Source organism: Galeopterus variegatus, mitochondrion (genome assembly GCF_000696425.1).
Source record: "Galeopterus variegatus mitochondrion, complete genome".
NCBI classification, from domain to species: Eukaryota; Metazoa; Chordata; class Mammalia; order Dermoptera; family Cynocephalidae; genus Galeopterus; species Galeopterus variegatus.
The window spans coordinates 1-16,748 of record NC_004031.1 but is presented as its reverse complement, the minus strand read 5'-3'; the positions used below and the strand labels follow the sequence as shown (position 1 = coordinate 16,748).

Here is a 16,748-nt window from a genome sequence, read left to right as displayed (position 1 = left end):
TCTACTAATTTTCGGCTTCAGGCCAAAATTCAAAAATTGGGTGCTATGTGAGTATTGAGAGAGGGTTGAAAAACCCTTATAAGAAAAGGAATTGATTTCAGCCCATTAAGCCTAAATTTTGGCGAAATTTTGGGCAATTTTTAAATTGTTTTACTTGAGGGTTGGGCTGAGGCCTGTTTTTAGGCGGATTCATAGTTGGATTGTGTGGTTAGTTTTGGTCGGAGTTTTGTTGTACGTCTTCAACTGATAGCTAGGGTGTATCTCTTGTTTTTGGGGTTTGGCAGGAGAATTTAGCACTTTGGCTTATTAAGGTTGGGGAAGGGGGGAGGGGGGGTTTGCGGATTTAATCTGAATTAGAGTCATGAGAAGCGCGTACGTGCGTGTATGCGTATGCGGAGTGTAGGGTATGCGTGTATGCGTATGCGTATGCGTATGCGGGTGTGGGTATGCGTGTATGCGTATGCGTATGCGTATGCGGGTGTGGGTATGCGTGTATGCGTATGCGTATGCGTATGCGGGTGTGGGTATGCGTGTATGCGTATGCGTATGCGTATGCGGGTGTGTTTTTCGTTCTTATGTCTAACAAGCATGAATGAATTAACCCCTTATGGTTGGTATGTCCGATCCAAGCATAAATTCAAGTCCAGCTACAATCGATTTGACTGTGTCGAGGCCTCCCTAGGCCAATGCTGAACCCCGGCACTTTCCCCCCCCCCAAAAAATAAAGATACCAAATGCATGACAGCACAGTTATGTGTGATCATGGGCTGATTAGTCATTAGTCCATCGAGATGTCTTATTTAAGGGGAACGAATGAGCGGTTTTAATTGCATGGCCCTGAAGTAAGAACCAGATGCCAGATATAGTTTCAAGTTAGAAACCCCCAAGGTTCATGGGCCCGGAGCGAGGAGAGGGGTACTTCCCGAGCGGGTTGCTGATTTCTCGGAGCTTGTCAGATTAATAAACCAACGTTGGAGGTGATACGCATGTTGGCTAGAAAGGATTTGACTAGAATGCGCGACATTTGACCAAGGTATTATATCTGTTTTGGATATTCATGGTCGGTTCAGTGTTATGTACGACAAATCACTTTATGTCTTATGTACGATAAACCGTTTACAGTACTTGCTTATACGCATGGGGCCATTAATGTTATGCACGATAATACATATATGTACGATGTACTTTATATATCTTATAGTACTAGCATATTATTCATGGGGAAATTCACTTAATGCACGATGTACATAGGGAGGTCTTTTATTTTTCGTTGGTTTTCAATACTGATGAAGCACTTGGGGGATATAATTTGCGCGTGGGCAGGGAGTAGTTTAAGTAGAATTCTGGCTTTGGGTGCCGAGGGTAGGACGGGAAGTCCTCTCCTTGATTGTCCTGGGGAGGGTGCTCCCTCCATTTCTGGTTTACAAGACTAGAGTAATTATTATACTACAGGGACTATCTTCATTTGAGGAGTTTATTTTCAATGAGGCTAGCTAAGGGTATGAGGATAAGGATGGTGGAGAAGTATAGGAGGGACGCTGCTTGGCCGATGAGGGTGAAGGGATGTTCTACTGGTTGGCTCCCAATTCAGGTGAGTGTGAGGAGGTTGGCGGTTAGGATTCAGAATAGGCATTGGTTAATTGGCTGGAATATTATGCTGCGTTGTTTAGATAATCGTAGGGTTGGGATGAGTGCTAGGATTAGAATGGATGTAATTAGGGCGAGGACTCCTCCTAGTTTACTGGGGACGGAGCGTAGGATTGCGTAGGCAAATAGGAAATACCATTCTGGTTTGATGTGGGATGGTGTGTTTAGGGGGTTGGCTGGGGTGTAGTTGTCAGGGTCCCCTAGGAGGTCTGGGTAGAAGAGAGTGAGGGTGAGGAGTAGTAGGACGAGTAAGAGTATTCCTAGGATGTCTTTAATTGTATAGTAGGGGTGGAATGGGATTTTGTCTGAGTTTGATGGGATTCCTGAGGGATTGTTGGATCCAGTTTCGTGTAAGAATAGGAGATGAACGATTACTAGGGCTAGGATAGCGAAGGGGAGAATAAAATGGAGGGCGAAGAAGCGTGTGAGGGTGGCTTTGTCTACTGAGAATCCTCCTCAGATCCATTCTACTATGTTCGTGCCGATGTATGGGATGGCGGATAGTAGGTTTGTGATCACTGTTGCCCCCCAGAATGATATTTGTCCTCAGGGTAAAATATAACCTATGAAGGCTGTTGCCATGATTAAGAAAAGTAGGATAATGCCGATATTTCAGGTTTCTGAATAGGTATGAGATCCGTAATAGAGGCCTCGGCCTGTGTGGATGAAGAGGCAAATGAAAAATATGGATGCTCCGTTGGCATGAGTCTGTCGGATGATTCAGCCGTAGTTTACGTCTCGTGAGATGTGGGCAATGGATGAAAATGCTGTTGTTGTGTCTGCTGTGTAGTGTATGGCCAGGAAGAGTCCTGTGATGATTTGGATCACTAAACATGTACCTAGTAGTGAGCCGAAATTTCATCATGTTGAGATGTTCGATGGTGTGGGAAGGTCAATGAATGAATGGTTAATGATTTTTAGGAGAGGGTGGGATTTTCGGATGTTGGTCATTAGGTTCTCGTAGTTGAAATACAATAATGATTTTTCATGTCATTGGTCATGGTCATAGTCCATGCGAGAATTATGATATATTTTACGTTTTTGTTAAGCGTTATTCTTGTTGTTAGTTTTATAGGGTTTTCTTCTAAGCCTTCTCCCATCTATGGGGGGGTGGGATTGCTTGTTAGTGGGGGGGTTGGTTGTAGTATTGTGGTTAGTCTTGGGGGGTCTTTTTTAGGGTTAATAGTGTTTTTGGTTTATTTGGGGGGAATGATGGTGGTGTTTGGATATACTACTGCCATGGCTATTGAGGAGTACCCTGAAGCTTGGGGATCGAATGTTGTAGTTTTGGGGGCTTTGTTGTTGGGGTTGATGATAGAGTTATTTGTAGTGTTGTGAATAGTGTGTTATGATGAGGTAGAAGTTGTTATTAGTTTTAAGAATATGGGCTATTGGGTGGTTTTTGAGGGGGAGGGGACGGGTTATTTTCATGGGGATTCTACGGGTGTAGCTGCGTTATATAGTTATGGGTGTTGATTGGTGGTGGTGGCTGGGTGGTCTCTGTTTATAGGTGTTGTTATTGTTATTGAAATTACTCGGGGTGGTTAAATAACTAGTAGTGTTGTTACTGTAATTGTGATTAGGAAAGAGAGGAAATAGAGTTTAATTAGGCCTTTTTGGTTGGAGACGTTTATCGCGGCTAGTGTTTGAAGGTGGGCAATGCTTTTTGGGGTTGTTTTTTCTAGTCAAGTCAAGTCTAGTGTTTGGGAGGCTGTGTATTGGCTTATAGTGAGGTTTAGGTGGGGTACTATTCGGTGGGCAAGGGTAGGGAAAAATCCTAAAAGGGTGGAGAAGTTGTGTAGGGGTGAGGGTGATTTGGGGTTTGGGCTGAGTGAATCTAGACATAGTTCCAGTGCTAGGATAAAGCCAAAAGTGGTAATGAGAAGGGTAGATAGCTTGAGATAAGGGGGTATAGTTATTTGGGGGATATCTGTTGGGGGGATGCTGTTTGAGATGATGAAGCCGGCGAAGATACTGCCAACTATTAAACGTTTAGTTGGGTTGGCGAAGTAGGGGTTATTTTCATTAGTGTTCATTAGGGCTAGGAAGCGGGGTTGTCCTAGTAATGTAAGAAAAATAATTCGAGTGCTGTAGGCGGCTGTGAGGGAGGTGGCAATGAGTGTGACTGTGAGGGCTCAGGCGTTGGTATACGACGTGTTTATGGTTTCGATGATCAGGTCTTTGGAGTAGAAGCCTGTTAGGAATGGCATGCCCGTTAGGGCGAGATTTCCAATGGTTAGGGAGGTTGATGTTAGGGGTATGGTCTTGTATAGGCCTCCTATTTTTCGGATGTCTTGTTCGTTATTTAGGTTATGGATAATGGAGCCGGAACATATAAATAGTATGGCTTTGAAGAATGCGTGTATGCAGATATGGAGGAATGCCAGGTACGGTTGGTTAATGCCGATTGTTACTATCATTAGACCTAGCTGGCTTGAGGTGGAAAATGCGATGATTTTTTTGATGTCATTTTGTGTGAGAGCGCAGATCGCTGTAAATAGTGTGGTGAGGGCACCTAGGCATAGTGCTAGCGTTTGAACCGTCTTGTTATTTTCTATTAGGGGATGAAATCGGATTAGTAGGAAGATTCCTGCTACAACTATTGTACTGGAGTGGAGTAGGGCTGAAACGGGTGTGGGGCCTTCTATTGCAGAGGGAAGTCACGGGTGTAGGCCGAATTGGGCGGATTTACCTGCTGCTGCAAGTAGAAGGCCTACTAGTGGGGTGAGATTTGGGTCTGTGTTGAGGATAAATAGTTGTTGGAGGTTCCACGTGTTTGAGTATGTGGAGAATCATATTATAGCTAGGATAAATCCAATGTCGCCGATGCGGTTGTAGATAATTGCTTGTAGGGCTGCTGTGTTTGCGTCTGTTCGGCTATATCATCACCCAATTAGGAGGAAGGATATAATGCCTACTCCTTCCCATCCGATAAAGAGCTGTATTAGATTATTGGCGGTTGTTAGGATGAGTATTATGGTGAGAAAAATGAGTAGGTATTTAAAAAACTTGTTGATGTTGGGGTCTGGTTTTATATACCAAAGGGAAAATTCTATGATAGACCATGTAATGAAGAGAGCTGTCGGGGTGAAGATTATGGAGAAGTAGTCTAGTTTGAGGTTAATGGATAGTTCTAGTGTTTGGACGGTGATTCAGTGTCAGTTGGAGGTGACTGCATCTTGGTTAGAGTAGATAAATGTGAGGGCAGGTAGAAGACTGGTTAAGAAGGCGATTTGGGTCAGGGTTTTTACGTAGTAGGGGTAGTGTTTATGTATGTTGGAGAGGGTGGGGATGATAAGAATGATAAGTGAGGTAATTATTAGTGATATGGTTAGGTTTATTACTTTCATTTGGAGTTGCACCAAATTTTTTGGTTCCTAAGACCAATGGATTGCTTTTATCCTTTGAAAGTAAGAAAGCCATATTTTTAGATATGGTTGTAAGAATTAGCAGTTCTTGAGGACTTTCTTGGTAAATAAGAGGTTGTTAAGCCTCTGATATCAGGTTCACGGCTTGATGTTTTGTCTAAACTATATTTACAGTGAAAGAGTCCCAGGGTTGTTTTGGGGTTAAGAGAGAGAAGTAGAAGTGGAATAATATGTATAAGTATTAAGGAGTTTTCCCGTGTGAAAGTTGGTTTGATGCTATTAATATGGTGTGTAAGAGTGCCTCGTTGTGTTGTGGTTAGTATGAATAGGGTGTATAAGGCTGTGATTAGTATGTTGAGTCCTGTGAGAATAATTGTAATGTTTGATCAGGAGAATGCTGTTATTATTACGAATAATTCCCCGATTAGGTTGATAGTTGGTGGGAGGGCTAGATTGGCTAGGGAGGCTAGTAGTCATCACGTCGTTATCAGGGGAAGGAGTACTTGCAGTCCACGGGCCAGGATTATTGTTCGGTTGTGGACGCGTTCGTAGTTGGAGTTTGCAAGGCAGAAGAGTAAGGATGATGTGAGTCCGTGGGCAATTATAAGGGTTATAGCCCCTGTAAATCCTCATGGTGTTTGGATTAGAATGGCTACGATCACTAGGGCTATGTGGCTGACGGATGAATATGCGATGAGAGATTTTAAGTCTGTTTGGCGTAGGCAGATAGAGCTTGTTATAATTATTCCTCATAAGGAGAGAATGAGGAAGGGGTAAGTCATGGGGGTTGTAGGGGGGTTTAGAATAATGGTGATTCGTATTATCCCATACCCTCCTAGTTTTAGAAGGATGGCTGCGAGAACTATGGATCCGGCGATTGGAGCTTCTACGTGTGCTTTTGGTAGTCAGAGGTGAAGTCCGTAGAGTGGTATTTTTACTATAAATGCGGTCATGCATGCTGTTCATAGGAGGGTACTAGACCATAGGGGTGGTGACATTTGGGTCCAGTGTGGCAACAGTAGTAGGTTTAGGGAACCGGTGGAGTTATGGATGTAGGTTAGTGCAATTAATAGTGGTATGGAGCCGAAGAGAGTGTAAAATAAGAAGTAGAGTCCTGCATTCAGTCGTTCTGGTTGGTTGCCTCATCGGGTGATGATAATTAAGGTTGGGATTAGTGTTGCTTCAAATATAATGTAAAATATTATTAGTTCTGTGGCAGCAAACGTTATGATTAGGAATAGTTGTAGTAAAACTAATATAGTGATATATAGTTTTTTTCGGGTGTGTGTTTCTTTGGAGAGGTGATGTTGGCTTGCTATGATTATTAAGGGAGGAAGTCAGGTTGTTAATATTAAAAGGGGGGATGAGAGGGGGTCTGAGAAGAAACTTAGTGATGTGATTATGCTGTTTTCGTCATTGTGGTTTAAGAAAAGAAGGGTGATGAGGCTAATCAGTAGGCTGTGAGTTGTCGAGTTAATTCAAATTATTTTATTGCTAGAATATCATGTAGTGGGGATAAGCATGATTGTGGGGATAATGAGTTTTAGCATTGTAGGAGATTAAGGTTCTGTACATGGTCCAGGCCGTAGATGTCGGAGATTATTACTAAGAGTGCTAGGCCTACAGCGGTCTCGCATCCCGCGAAAATTAAGAGAATAATAGGGAGGGTGAAGGACAGGGTGAAGTGTAGGTTTAGGGATAGGATAGTGGCCAGAATGAATAGGGATAGTATTATGCCCTCCAAGCATAATAGTGAGGATATGAAGTGAGACCGGTATATTAATAATCCCACAAGGGATGCGGTATATGCTAGAATAATGTTAATGTAGATTGGGGGCATCTAGTAGTTACGATACATCGTAATTTAATGGGTCGAAACCAGTTGTTTTAGTTAAACTAACTACTATATTCGGCTCATTCAAGGCCCTTTTGAGATCATTCGTAGGCTAGGCTTAGTGCTAGTGTAATGATTAAGATAAGTGCAATGATAAGTATTAGTGTGAGGTTATCTATTTGAGTGGCTCATGGGAGTGGGAGTAGGAGAGTAATTTCTAGGTCGAATAGCAGGAACGTGATGGCCACTAGGAAAAATTTTATGGAGAAGGGTAGGCGGGCAGATCCTACTGGGTCAAATCCACATTCGTATGGACTTGATTTTTCTGCGTAGATATATGTCTGGGGGAGTCATAGGGCAATGGTAATAAGTAGGAGTGCTAGGGTTGAGTTAATGAAAAGGGTTAGTGTTAGGTTAATTATTCTTTTCTGGGTTTGACCAGATCCTATTGATTGGAAGTCAACTGTACTAGCTAATACTGAAAGAATATGATCCTCATCAGTAGATAGAAATATATAAGAATAGCCAGACTACGTCTACAAAATGTCAGTATCAGGCGGCGGCCTCAAAGCCGAAATGATGTTTGGATGTAAAGTGGAATTTTAGTTGTCGTAGGAAGCAGATGGTGAGAAAAGTAGATCCAATCATTACGTGAAGACCGTGGAAGCCCGTTGCTACAAAGAATGTTGATCCATAAATGCCGTCGGAAATAGTGAAGGAGGCTTCGAAGTACTCTGAGGTTTGGAGGAGTGTGAAGTAGATGCCTAGGGAGATTGTGATGAGGAGGGCTTGTAGTGAATGTTTGCGGTTTCCTTCTATAAGGCTGTGGTGAGCCCAGGTGATAGATACCCCAGAGGCTAATAGTACTAGTGTATTGAGTAATGGAACTTCCATGGGGTTGAGAGGATTGATGCCTGCTGGCGGTCAATAGCCTCCTAAGTTAGGGGTTGGAGCTAGGCTTGAGTGGTAGAAGGCTCAGAAGAACCCGGCGAAGAAAAAAACCTCAGATATAATGAAGAGAATTATTCCGTATCGTAGTCCTGTTTGCACAACGGCTGTATGGTGTCCCTGAAAGGTGCTTTCCCGTACTACATCTCGTCACCATTGATATATGGTTAGTGAGTTGGTTAATAGCCCTAGGGTTAGTAGGGTGCCGGAGTTAAAGTGAAATCACATTGTCAGGCCGGACGTCATGAGTAGGGCAGATAGGGCTCCTGTGAGTGGTCAAGGGCTAGGGTTAACTATATGGTAGGCGTGGGTTTGGTGGGTCATTAGGTGTTGTCATGCAGGTAGAGGCTTACTAGGAGGGTAAATACGTAGGCTTGGATTAGGGCTACGGTGAGTTCAAGCATGGTGAGTAGGACAAGAAGGGTAAAGATAGTTGGAGTTGTTGGGGGGCTTAGGGTGATTAATGTAGATGTGGCGTTTCCAGTAAGGTGCATGAGCAGGTGGCCTGCTGTAATGTTAGCTGTTAATCGTACGGCCAAGGCTAAGGGTTGAATGAAGAGACTGATGGTTTCAATAATTACAAGTATTGGGATAAGGGGGGTGGGTGTGCCTTGGGGTAGAAGGTGAGCCAGGGATTTTTTTATTTTGTTGCGAAGGCCTAGGATTACTGTTCCGGCTCATAGGGGGATTGCTATACCTAGGTTTAGTGATAATTGGGAGGTAGGTGTAAATGAGTGGGGTAATAGTCCTAGTAGATTTGTTGAGCCAATAAATAGGATTAGTGAAATTAGTATTAGGGATCATGATCGTCCTTTGATATTGTGTACTGTTATTAGTTGTTTTAGGATAAGTTGAACTAGTCATATTTGCAGAGATGTTAAGCGGTTATTGATGAGGCGGGAGGGGGAGGGATATATTATATTAGGTAAAAAGATGATAAGGGCTACGATAGGTAGACCTATTAATGTTGGGGTTGTGAATGAGTTAAATAGATTTTCGTTCATTTTTTTTCTCATGGGTTTTTGGGTTTAAACGATTTAATAGGTTTTTCTGTGGGGTCGGGATAATAAGTAAATTTTAAAAGTTTTAGTTGAAATGTAGTAAAGAGTATTAGGATTGTAAATGTGATAGTGGTGAATCATGTTGAGGTGTCCAGTTGTGGCATTTCATTGTGGGAAGGTTAGTACTTCCATTCTTTAACTTAAAAGGTTAATGCTGTTCAGCTTCACGATGTGCTTATGATGTTAGGGCTGATCAGGTTTCGAAATGTTTAAGTGGAATGAGTTCCAGTACGATGGGTATGAAGCTATGATTTGAGCCACAGATTTCTGAGCACTGCCCATAGAACAGGCCAGGTCGTGTTGCTGATAGGGTTGTTTGGTTCAGACGTCCTGGGATTGCGTCAGTCTTTAGGCCTAGTGAGGGCACAGCTCAGGAGTGTAATACGTCTTCAGATGAAATTAATATGCGGATTGGGGTTTCTATTGGGAGTACAGTTCGGTTATCAACTTCTAGAAGTCGGAGTTCTCCTGGTTTTAGGTCGAGGGTTGGGATTATGTACGAGTCGAAGTTTAGGTCTATATAGTCTGTATATTCATAGCTCCAGTATCATTGGTGGCCCATAGTTTTGATGGTTAAGAGGGGGTTGTTGATTTCGTCTGTTATGTAAAGAATCCGTAGCGATGGGAGGGCAATTGAAGTTAGGATAGCAGCGGGTAAGATGGTTCATATGGTTTCTACTATTTGGGCATTTATAGTGCTTGTGTGCATGAGTTTAGTGGTTAGCATTAGGGAGATGGTGTAGAGGACTAGGGAGCTAATTAAGAATACGATTATTAGGGCATGGTCATGAAAGTATAGTAGTTCTTCTATGATGGGGGAGGAAGCGTCCTGAAGCCCTAATTGTAGTGGGTGCGCCATAAAGATATAAAGGATTAGACCTATAAGTTGACTCTGACGAAGTCATGTAATGTTTTTACTAATATCTCATCTGTGGGGAAAGTCATAGGGGCTATGGGGTTGGCTTGAAACCATCTTTGGAGGGTTCAACTCCTTCCTTTCTCGTTGAGCTTTACGAATGTTGATTCTTCGAACGTGTGGTAAGCAGGAGGGCAGCCATGCAGTCATTCTAGGTTTGTGGTAGGGAGTTCTACCGTTAAGACTTCTCGTTTTGAGGCGAGAGCTTCTCATGTTATAAAGGCTATAAGTATGACCGCTGTCAAAGAGATGAAAGACCCCATGGATGAAATCGTGTTTCATGTGGTGTATGCGTCTGGATAGTCGGAGTACCGCCGTGGTATTCCTGATAGACCCAGAAAGTGTTGTGGAAAGAATGTTAGGTTTACACCTACAAATATTACTGGGAATTGAATTTTAGCTCAGGTGGTGTTAAGGGTATAGCCTGAAAATAGGGGAAATCAGTGGGCAAAGCCTCCTATAATAGCGAACACTGCTCCTATGGATAGAACATAGTGGAAGTGTGCTACTACGTAATATGTGTCGTGTAGCACAATATTCAGTGATGAGTTAGCTAATACGATTCCTGTTAGGCCCCCGATTGTGAATAGGAAAATAAAACCCAAGGCTCATAGTATGGCGGGGGATCATTTGATATTTCCTCCGTGCAGTGTAGCAAGTCAGCTGAATACTTTCACGCCCGTGGGAATTGCAATAATTATCGTGGCTGATGTAAAGTATGCTCGGGTGTCTACGTCTATCCCTACTGTGAATATGTGGTGGGCTCAGACGATAAAGCCTAGGAAACCAATGGATATTATAGCTCAGACTATTCCTATATACCCGAAAGGCTCTTGTTTGCCTGAATAATAGGTTACAATGTGGGAGATTATTCCGAAGCCGGGAAGGATAAGGATATAGACTTCGGGATGCCCAAAGAATCAGAATAGGTGTTGGTATAGAATGGGATCCCCTCCTCCCGTAGGGTCAAAGAACGTGGTGTTTAAATTTCGGTCCGTTAGTAGTATGGTGATGCCGGCGGCTAGGACGGGGAGTGAGAGGAGAAGGAGAATAGCTGTGATTAGGACGGATCACACGAATAGGGGAGTTTGGTATTGGGACATTGCTGGTGGCTTCATGTTAATGATGGTAGTAATGAAATTGATTGCCCCTAGGATTGAGGAGATACCTGCTAGGTGTAAGGAGAAGATAGTGAGGTCTACGGAGGCACCGGCATGGGCTAGATTACCAGCTAGAGGTGGGTAAACTGTTCAGCCCGTTCCAGCCCCGGCTTCTACTATTGAGGAGGCGAGTAGAAGTAGGAAGGACGGAGGAAGGAGCCAGAAGCTTATATTGTTTATTCGGGGGAATGCCATGTCAGGGGCTCCAATTATAAGGGGGACTAGTCAGTTGCCAAAACCCCCGATTATAATTGGTATAACTATAAAAAAAATTATCACGAATGCATGGGCGGTTACGATGACATTATAGATTTGGTCATCGCCGAGGAAAGCCCCGGGTTGGCCTAGCTCAGTTCGGATGAGAAGGCTTAAGGCTGTTCCTACTGTCCCGGCTCAGGCACCAAATAGGAGGTAGAGCGTGCCAATGTCTTTGTGGTTTGTTGAGAATAACCAGCGATTAATGAACATGAGTATAGGGTGAGGTGGCTGAGTAAGCGTTAGACTGTAAATCTAAGCACGGGGGTAGGTCCCTCCTTCACCAAGCCTTGAGGTGATTTATCACGTTGAATTGCAAATTCAGAAGAGCAGCTTCAATTCTGCCGGGGCTTCTCCCGCCTTTTTTTTCTTGGAGGCGGGAGAAGTAGATTGAAGCCAGTTGTTTTGGGGCGATTAGCTGTTAACTAATTTCTCGCAGGGTTGGAGCCTGTCAGTCTAGTAAGGGTTTAGCTTAATTAAAGTAGCTGGTTTGCGTCCAGTTGATGTAAGAATAGGGTCTTGCAGCCCTTAGAGCAGAAATTAAGTGGGAACACTTGCTTAGGGCTTTGAAGGCCCTTGGTCTGTTTAACCTAAATTTCTAATCTAGTATGGGGGGAATGGGGGCTAGGGGGAGAAGGAGTGTGGATAGGATTACTAGTGTTGGTAAAAAAAGTGTCTGTTTCGTGCTTTCGAATCGTCATTTTGTTTTTGTGTTATTGGTCGTTGGGAATATAGTTAGGGCTGTGGAATAGATTAGTCGTATGTAAAAGTAGAGGTTAAGCAGTGCTGCGATAGCTATGAACGTGGGTATGATGATGTTATTGTTTTTTACTATTTCTTGAATGATGGCTCACTTGGGTAGAAATCCTGTTAGTGGGGGGAGTCCTCCTAGTGATAATAGAGTGAGGGGAATTGCGAGGGCGATCAGTGAGTTTTTATTTCATAGGAGTGCTAGGGATGAGGTCGTGTGGTTGGCGTAAATGGTTAATAGGTTGAAGGTAGTGAGTGTGAGGAGAATATAAACTAATAGGTTGAGGATTGTGGTGGAGGGGTTATAGATGAGGATGGCTGTGGTTCATCCTATGTGTGAAATTGATGAGTAGGCCATGATTTTTCGTAGTTGTGTTTGGTTTAGTCCTCCTCAGCCTCCTACTAAGATGGATAGGGTGGCGGAGATTAGAATGATATGGGGACTGAGCAGTGGTGCTAGTTGAAATAAAATTGAGATGGGGGCTAGTTTTTGTCATGTCAGGAGGATTATGCCTGATGTTAGGGGGACTCCTTGTGTGACTTCTGGAACTCAGAAGTGAAAGGGGGACAGGCCTAGTTTTATGATTAGTGCTAGTGTTACTAGTAGGGTTGTTGAGGGGTTATTTATGTTTGTGGTTGTTCATTGTCCTGAGCTTGTTATGTTGATTAAAATAGCTATTATAAGGAGTATGGAGGCTGTTGTTTGTGTGAGGAAATATTTGGTGGCTGCTTCTGTTGATCGTGGGTTGGTTTTTTTTATTAGAATGGGGATGAGGGCTAATGTATTTATTTCCAGTCCTGTCCAGATTAATAGCCAGTGAGAGCTTAGTATTGTAAGTGTAGTACCTGTAAGTAAGGTTACGAGGATGGTGAAGAGAGTTATGGGGTTAATTAGTATGGGAAGGATGTGAACCAACATTTTCGGGGTATGGGCCCAATAGCTTGCTTAACTGACCTTACTGTAGGATGTGGTGTAATGGGTAGCACGGAGAGTTTTGGGTTCTCAGGAGTGGGTTCGATTCCCATAATTCTAGAAACAAGGGGGTTTGGACCTCTATCATTTACTCTATCAAAGTAACTCTTTTGTCAGACATGTTTCTTAGGTTTGGGGGGGGATGCCTGATAATAAGATGGGTATTGAGATGTGTCATATGCATAGGGCTAGTGTTAGTGGGAGGAAATTTTTTCATAGGAGATGTATAAGTTGGTCATATCGGAATCGTGGGTATGAAGCTCGGATTCATAGGAATAGGGTTGTTAGGAGCAGGGTTTTAGTGGTAAAGTTGAGTGTGAAGGTTTCTGGTATGGAAGTATTGTAGGACGTTCCTAGAAAGATGGTAATGGTGAGGGCATTTATTATGATAATATTAATATACTCGGCTATAAAGAATAGGGCGAAGGAGCCTGCGGCATATTCGACGTTAAATCCTGATACAAGTTCTGATTCACCCTCTGTTAGGTCGAACGGGGCTCGGTTGGTTTCTGCTAAGGTTGAGACGAATCATATTATGGCCAGTGGTCATGATGGAATAATTAATCACATAAATTCTTGGGTGGTGATTAGGGTTGTTAGGGTGTAGGACCCGTTCATGAGTAGGACTGCTACAAGGATGATAACTAGGGTTACTTCGTATGAGATTGTCTGGGCTACTGCTCGTAGGGCTCCGATTAGGGCGTATTTTGAGTTTGAAGCTCATCCTGATCATAGGATTGAGTGGGCGGATAGGCTTGAGATAGCAAGAATAAATATTATTCCTATATTTAGGTTGATTAGGGGGTAAGGTATTGGCAGTGGTATTCATGTAGTGAGGGCTAGGGTGAGGGCTAGTGCGGGTGCAGTAATAAATAGGAGGGTAGTTGATGTTAGTGGTTGGAGGGGTTCTTTGGTGAACAATTTTATTGCATCGGCAAAAGGTTGGAGGAGGCCAAAGGGGCCTACGATGTTGGGTCCTTTGCGAAGTTGCATGTAGCCTAATGTCTTTCGTTCTACGAGGGTGAGGAATGCTATGGCGAGTATAATAGGGATAATGAGTGAGAGTGTGTTGATAGTGTGCATATTGTTAGGAAGAGGAGTTGAACCTCTGGGTGTAAAGTCTTAAGCTTTATGCAGTTACCGGGCTCTGCCATCCTAACAAGCCCTGCTCTTGGGCTGGGGAGGAGAATCTGGTTTGAGTTGAGATTATATCATTCATTGAGGTTGGAGGTGTCCTTTGGAAGGTGGGCCTCATTTCTCTTGTCCTTTCGTACTGGGAGAAATACGTTAATAGATAGAAACCGACCTGGATTGCTCCGGTCTGAACTCAGATCACGTAGGACTTTAATCGTTGAACAAACGAACCTTTAATAGCTGTTGCACCATTGGGATGTCCTGATCCAACATCGAGGTCGTAAACTCTATTGTCGATAGGGACTCTATAATAGAATTGCGCTGTTATCCCTAGGGTAACTTGTTCCGTTGGTCAAATTATTTTGGATCAATTGGTGAATATATTACTTTGACTGGTTAGTCTAGGTCATGGTCATTCGGAGGTTTTTTTTTGCTCCGAGGTCGCCCCAACCGAAATCGCTAGCTCATAGGGTTTTGTTATTGTTGCCTGGGTTAGGTTTATATTGCTTTATTTGGGCTAGTTGATTGAAGCTCCATAGGGTCTTCTCGTCTTATTATTACATCCCCGCCTCTTCACGGGGGGGTCAATTTCACTGATCGGAGACAGGAGACAGTAAAACCCTCGTGTGGCCTTTCATGCAAGTCCCTAATTAAGGAACAAATGATTATGCTACCTTTGCACGGTCAGGATACCGCGGCCGTTGAATTGTGTCACTGGGCAGGCAGTGCCTCTAATACTTTTTATGCTAGAGGTGATGTTTTTGGTAAACAGGCGGGGTTTGTGGTTGCCGAGTTCCTTCTGTCTCTTTTAATCTTTCCTTTATGCACGCCTGTGTTGGGTTAACAGTTGGAGATGTAAGTAGGTTCTAGTTGGGTAATTTATACTGTACTGTTAACTATCAGTGGGTATTCGGTCTGATATAAGCTTGTGCGGGGAGAATGAGGTTCTTGTTACTCATACTAACAGTATTGCTTCTATATAAATATAGATTGGTCCAGTTAGATGTTAGGAGTTCGATTTGAATGGTAGGGATTAGGTTTGTGTAGGTTTATTGAGCTTGAACGCTATCTTAATTGGTGGCTGCTTTTAAGCCAACAATGGGTGGCTTGTGGCTTACTCTCTATTAGAGGTTGAGTCCTGTGTCCAAAGAGCTGTACCCCTTTGGACTAGCATTTAAATTTACGTTAAGAGTGGTGTGTTCTTTGGGTAAATTTAAAGTTGAACTAGGATTCTATATTGGACAACCAGCTATCACCAGGCTCGGTTGGCGTTTCACTTCTACTCATAGGTCTTCCCACTATTTTGCTACATAGATGGGTTTGTCCTTTTGACTGCCCGTGAGTAGCTCGTCTGGTTTCGGGGTTTTTGGCTAAAGTTCTCTTTGTCAAAGTTGTTCTGGTTAGCTCATTATGCAAAAGGTACAAGGGGGAAGCTTTGCTATTTGGTACTAGGGTTTGTTCTTTCATCTTTCCCTTGCGGTACTGTCTCTATAGCGCCTGTGGATAATTTCTATCTCCTATACTTTTAAGAGTAATTGAATGTTTTGATTTAGGGGTTAGGTTGATCTTTTATGTTTAGGTGTTTTGGGCTAGGGCCAGTTCAAAGTGGTCAGTTGAATGAAATCTTCCGGGTGTAGGCCGGGTGCTTTAGGTTAAGCTACACTTTGGTGTGTCCAAGTGCACTTTCTAGTACACTTACCTTGTTACGACTTGTCTCCTCTAGGCTGGTTTGTTGCAGAGCTGGTAAAGGTTTGTCTGTGGTGTTATTTGAGGAGGGTGACGGGCGGTGTGTGCGTGCTTCATGGCCTTTTTCAATTAAGCTCTCTATTCTTAATTTACTGCTAAATCCTCCTTTGACCTTCAGTTTTCATGAAGGTTGTCGTGGGTGGATTGTTCTAGGTTAGAAAATGTAGTCCATTTCTTCCATCTCATAGGCTGCACCTTGACCTAACGTTTTTATGTGGATTCTTGGGCTTACTTTTGTACCCTGGAGGGGTTTGCTGAAGATGGCGGTATACAGGCTGGGTTGGCAAGGGATGGTAGGGTGTATCGGGGTTTATCGATTATAGAACAGACTCCTCTAGGGGGGTGTGAAGCACCGCCAAGTCCTTTGAGTTTTAGGCCGTTGCTGGTAGTACTCTGGCGAGCAGTTTCATTTGGTTAGCTGCTTAGGTTTGCGGTTGAGCATAGTGGGGTATCTAATCCCAGTTTGGGTCTCAACTGTCGTGTATTCAGATTATTAATAAAGTCACTTTCGTGGATTATTTTACCTTTATCTATGGCTTTTTACAGCTTAGGTAAGGTTTAATTTTATTTGTTGTTTACTCTTAAACACGCTTTACGCCGAATTTTATTTGCTTGGATCAATCGTATGACCGCGGTGGCTGGCACGAAATTTACCGATCCTAAATTGGTATAACTTAGTCGAACTTTCGTTCATTGCTAAATTTTTATCACTGCTGTAGCCCGTGGGGGTGTGGCTAGGCAAGGTGTTATGAGCTACCTGGTTGGTGTGCTTGATACCTGCTCCTTTATAATTATTGTTAATTTAAAGGGCGTCTTCACGGGGGCGCGGATACTTGCATGTGTAATTTTACTGGTAGTTAATAAAAAGGCTAGGACCAAACCCATTTGTTTATGGAGTCAGGAGACTCATCTTGGTATTTTCAGTACCTTGCTTTGGCAAATTAAGCTACATCAAC

The 16,748-nt window shown here is 43.2% G+C and overlaps 13 protein-coding genes and 24 non-coding genes across 37 annotated transcripts, besides 2 other annotated features; 9 read left to right on the top strand and 28 right to left on the bottom strand. All coding sequences in view use genetic code 2, as the record gives it.

The window, feature by feature from the left end:
* Positions 1-1,320: a D loop.
* Positions 1,321-1,387, top strand: KEF87_t22. Its single transcript has one exon. It is a non-coding gene; the product is annotated as a tRNA-Pro (tRNA).
* A 1-nt stretch (position 1,388) lies between these two features.
* Positions 1,389-1,456, bottom strand: KEF87_t21. Its single transcript has one exon. It is a non-coding gene; the product is annotated as a tRNA-Thr (tRNA).
* Positions 1,457-1,458: 2 nt separating this feature from the next.
* Positions 1,459-2,598, bottom strand: CYTB (cytochrome b). Its single transcript has one exon. The coding sequence runs from the start codon at positions 2,596-2,598 to the stop codon at positions 1,459-1,461; it is 1,140 nt and encodes a 379-aa protein (NP_659375.1).
* Positions 2,599-2,601: 3 nt separating this feature from the next.
* On the top strand, positions 2,602-2,670 carry KEF87_t20. The gene has a single exon. It is a non-coding gene; the product is annotated as a tRNA-Glu (tRNA).
* Positions 2,671-3,195, top strand: ND6 (NADH dehydrogenase subunit 6). Its single transcript has one exon. It carries the CDS (start codon positions 2,671-2,673, stop codon positions 3,193-3,195), a length of 525 nt encoding a protein of 174 aa, NP_659374.1.
* ND5 (NADH dehydrogenase subunit 5) lies at positions 3,192-4,988 on the bottom strand. The gene has a single exon. The coding sequence runs from the start codon at positions 4,986-4,988 to the stop codon at positions 3,192-3,194; it is 1,797 nt and encodes a 598-aa protein (NP_659373.1).
* Positions 4,989-5,059, bottom strand: KEF87_t19. The gene has a single exon. It is a non-coding gene; the product is annotated as a tRNA-Leu (tRNA).
* KEF87_t18 lies at positions 5,059-5,117 on the bottom strand. Its single transcript has one exon. It is a non-coding gene; the product is annotated as a tRNA-Ser (tRNA).
* KEF87_t17 lies at positions 5,118-5,187 on the bottom strand. Its single transcript has one exon. It is a non-coding gene; the product is annotated as a tRNA-His (tRNA).
* On the bottom strand, positions 5,188-6,565 carry ND4 (NADH dehydrogenase subunit 4). Its single transcript has one exon. A coding segment is annotated over exon 1 (1,378 nt).
* On the bottom strand, positions 6,559-6,855 carry ND4L (NADH dehydrogenase subunit 4L). Its single transcript has one exon. It carries the CDS (start codon positions 6,853-6,855, stop codon positions 6,559-6,561), a length of 297 nt encoding a protein of 98 aa, NP_659371.1.
* Positions 6,856-6,921, bottom strand: KEF87_t16. The gene has a single exon. It is a non-coding gene; the product is annotated as a tRNA-Arg (tRNA).
* On the bottom strand, positions 6,922-7,268 carry ND3 (NADH dehydrogenase subunit 3). Its single transcript has one exon — positions 6,923-7,268. A coding segment is annotated over exon 1 (346 nt).
* On the bottom strand, positions 7,269-7,337 carry KEF87_t15. The gene has a single exon. It is a non-coding gene; the product is annotated as a tRNA-Gly (tRNA).
* COX3 (cytochrome c oxidase subunit III) lies at positions 7,338-8,121 on the bottom strand. The gene has a single exon. A coding segment is annotated over exon 1 (784 nt).
* On the bottom strand, positions 8,121-8,801 carry ATP6 (ATP synthase F0 subunit 6). The gene has a single exon. It carries the CDS (start codon positions 8,799-8,801, stop codon positions 8,121-8,123), a length of 681 nt encoding a protein of 226 aa, NP_659368.1.
* ATP8 (ATP synthase F0 subunit 8) lies at positions 8,759-8,962 on the bottom strand. The gene has a single exon. It carries the CDS (start codon positions 8,960-8,962, stop codon positions 8,759-8,761), a length of 204 nt encoding a protein of 67 aa, NP_659367.1.
* Position 8,963: 1 nt separating this feature from the next.
* On the bottom strand, positions 8,964-9,030 carry KEF87_t14. Its single transcript has one exon. It is a non-coding gene; the product is annotated as a tRNA-Lys (tRNA).
* A 3-nt stretch (positions 9,031-9,033) lies between these two features.
* COX2 (cytochrome c oxidase subunit II) lies at positions 9,034-9,717 on the bottom strand. The gene has a single exon. The coding sequence runs from the start codon at positions 9,715-9,717 to the stop codon at positions 9,034-9,036; it is 684 nt and encodes a 227-aa protein (NP_659366.1).
* On the bottom strand, positions 9,718-9,785 carry KEF87_t13. The gene has a single exon. It is a non-coding gene; the product is annotated as a tRNA-Asp (tRNA).
* A 7-nt stretch (positions 9,786-9,792) lies between these two features.
* Positions 9,793-9,861, top strand: KEF87_t12. The gene has a single exon. It is a non-coding gene; the product is annotated as a tRNA-Ser (tRNA).
* Positions 9,849-11,402, bottom strand: COX1 (cytochrome c oxidase subunit I). The gene has a single exon. The coding sequence runs from the start codon at positions 11,400-11,402 to the stop codon at positions 9,849-9,851; it is 1,554 nt and encodes a 517-aa protein (NP_659365.2).
* Positions 11,403-11,410: 8 nt separating this feature from the next.
* KEF87_t11 lies at positions 11,411-11,475 on the top strand. Its single transcript has one exon. It is a non-coding gene; the product is annotated as a tRNA-Tyr (tRNA).
* On the top strand, positions 11,476-11,542 carry KEF87_t10. The gene has a single exon. It is a non-coding gene; the product is annotated as a tRNA-Cys (tRNA).
* Positions 11,540-11,575: an origin of replication.
* Positions 11,576-11,649, top strand: KEF87_t09. Its single transcript has one exon. It is a non-coding gene; the product is annotated as a tRNA-Asn (tRNA).
* Position 11,650: 1 nt separating this feature from the next.
* KEF87_t08 lies at positions 11,651-11,720 on the top strand. The gene has a single exon. It is a non-coding gene; the product is annotated as a tRNA-Ala (tRNA).
* Positions 11,721-11,723: 3 nt separating this feature from the next.
* Positions 11,724-11,789, bottom strand: KEF87_t07. The gene has a single exon. It is a non-coding gene; the product is annotated as a tRNA-Trp (tRNA).
* Positions 11,790-12,831, bottom strand: ND2 (NADH dehydrogenase subunit 2). The gene has a single exon. A coding segment is annotated over exon 1 (1,042 nt).
* On the bottom strand, positions 12,832-12,900 carry KEF87_t06. Its single transcript has one exon. It is a non-coding gene; the product is annotated as a tRNA-Met (tRNA).
* A 1-nt stretch (position 12,901) lies between these two features.
* KEF87_t05 lies at positions 12,902-12,973 on the top strand. Its single transcript has one exon. It is a non-coding gene; the product is annotated as a tRNA-Gln (tRNA).
* KEF87_t04 lies at positions 12,971-13,039 on the bottom strand. Its single transcript has one exon. It is a non-coding gene; the product is annotated as a tRNA-Ile (tRNA).
* ND1 (NADH dehydrogenase subunit 1) lies at positions 13,040-13,995 on the bottom strand. Its single transcript has one exon. A coding segment is annotated over exon 1 (956 nt).
* Position 13,996: 1 nt separating this feature from the next.
* KEF87_t03 lies at positions 13,997-14,072 on the bottom strand. The gene has a single exon. It is a non-coding gene; the product is annotated as a tRNA-Leu (tRNA).
* KEF87_r01 lies at positions 14,073-15,646 on the bottom strand. The gene has a single exon. It is a non-coding gene; the product is annotated as a 16S ribosomal RNA (ribosomal RNA).
* On the bottom strand, positions 15,647-15,713 carry KEF87_t02. The gene has a single exon. It is a non-coding gene; the product is annotated as a tRNA-Val (tRNA).
* Positions 15,714-16,678, bottom strand: KEF87_r02. Its single transcript has one exon. It is a non-coding gene; the product is annotated as a 12S ribosomal RNA (ribosomal RNA).
* KEF87_t01 lies at positions 16,679-16,748 on the bottom strand. The gene has a single exon. It is a non-coding gene; the product is annotated as a tRNA-Phe (tRNA).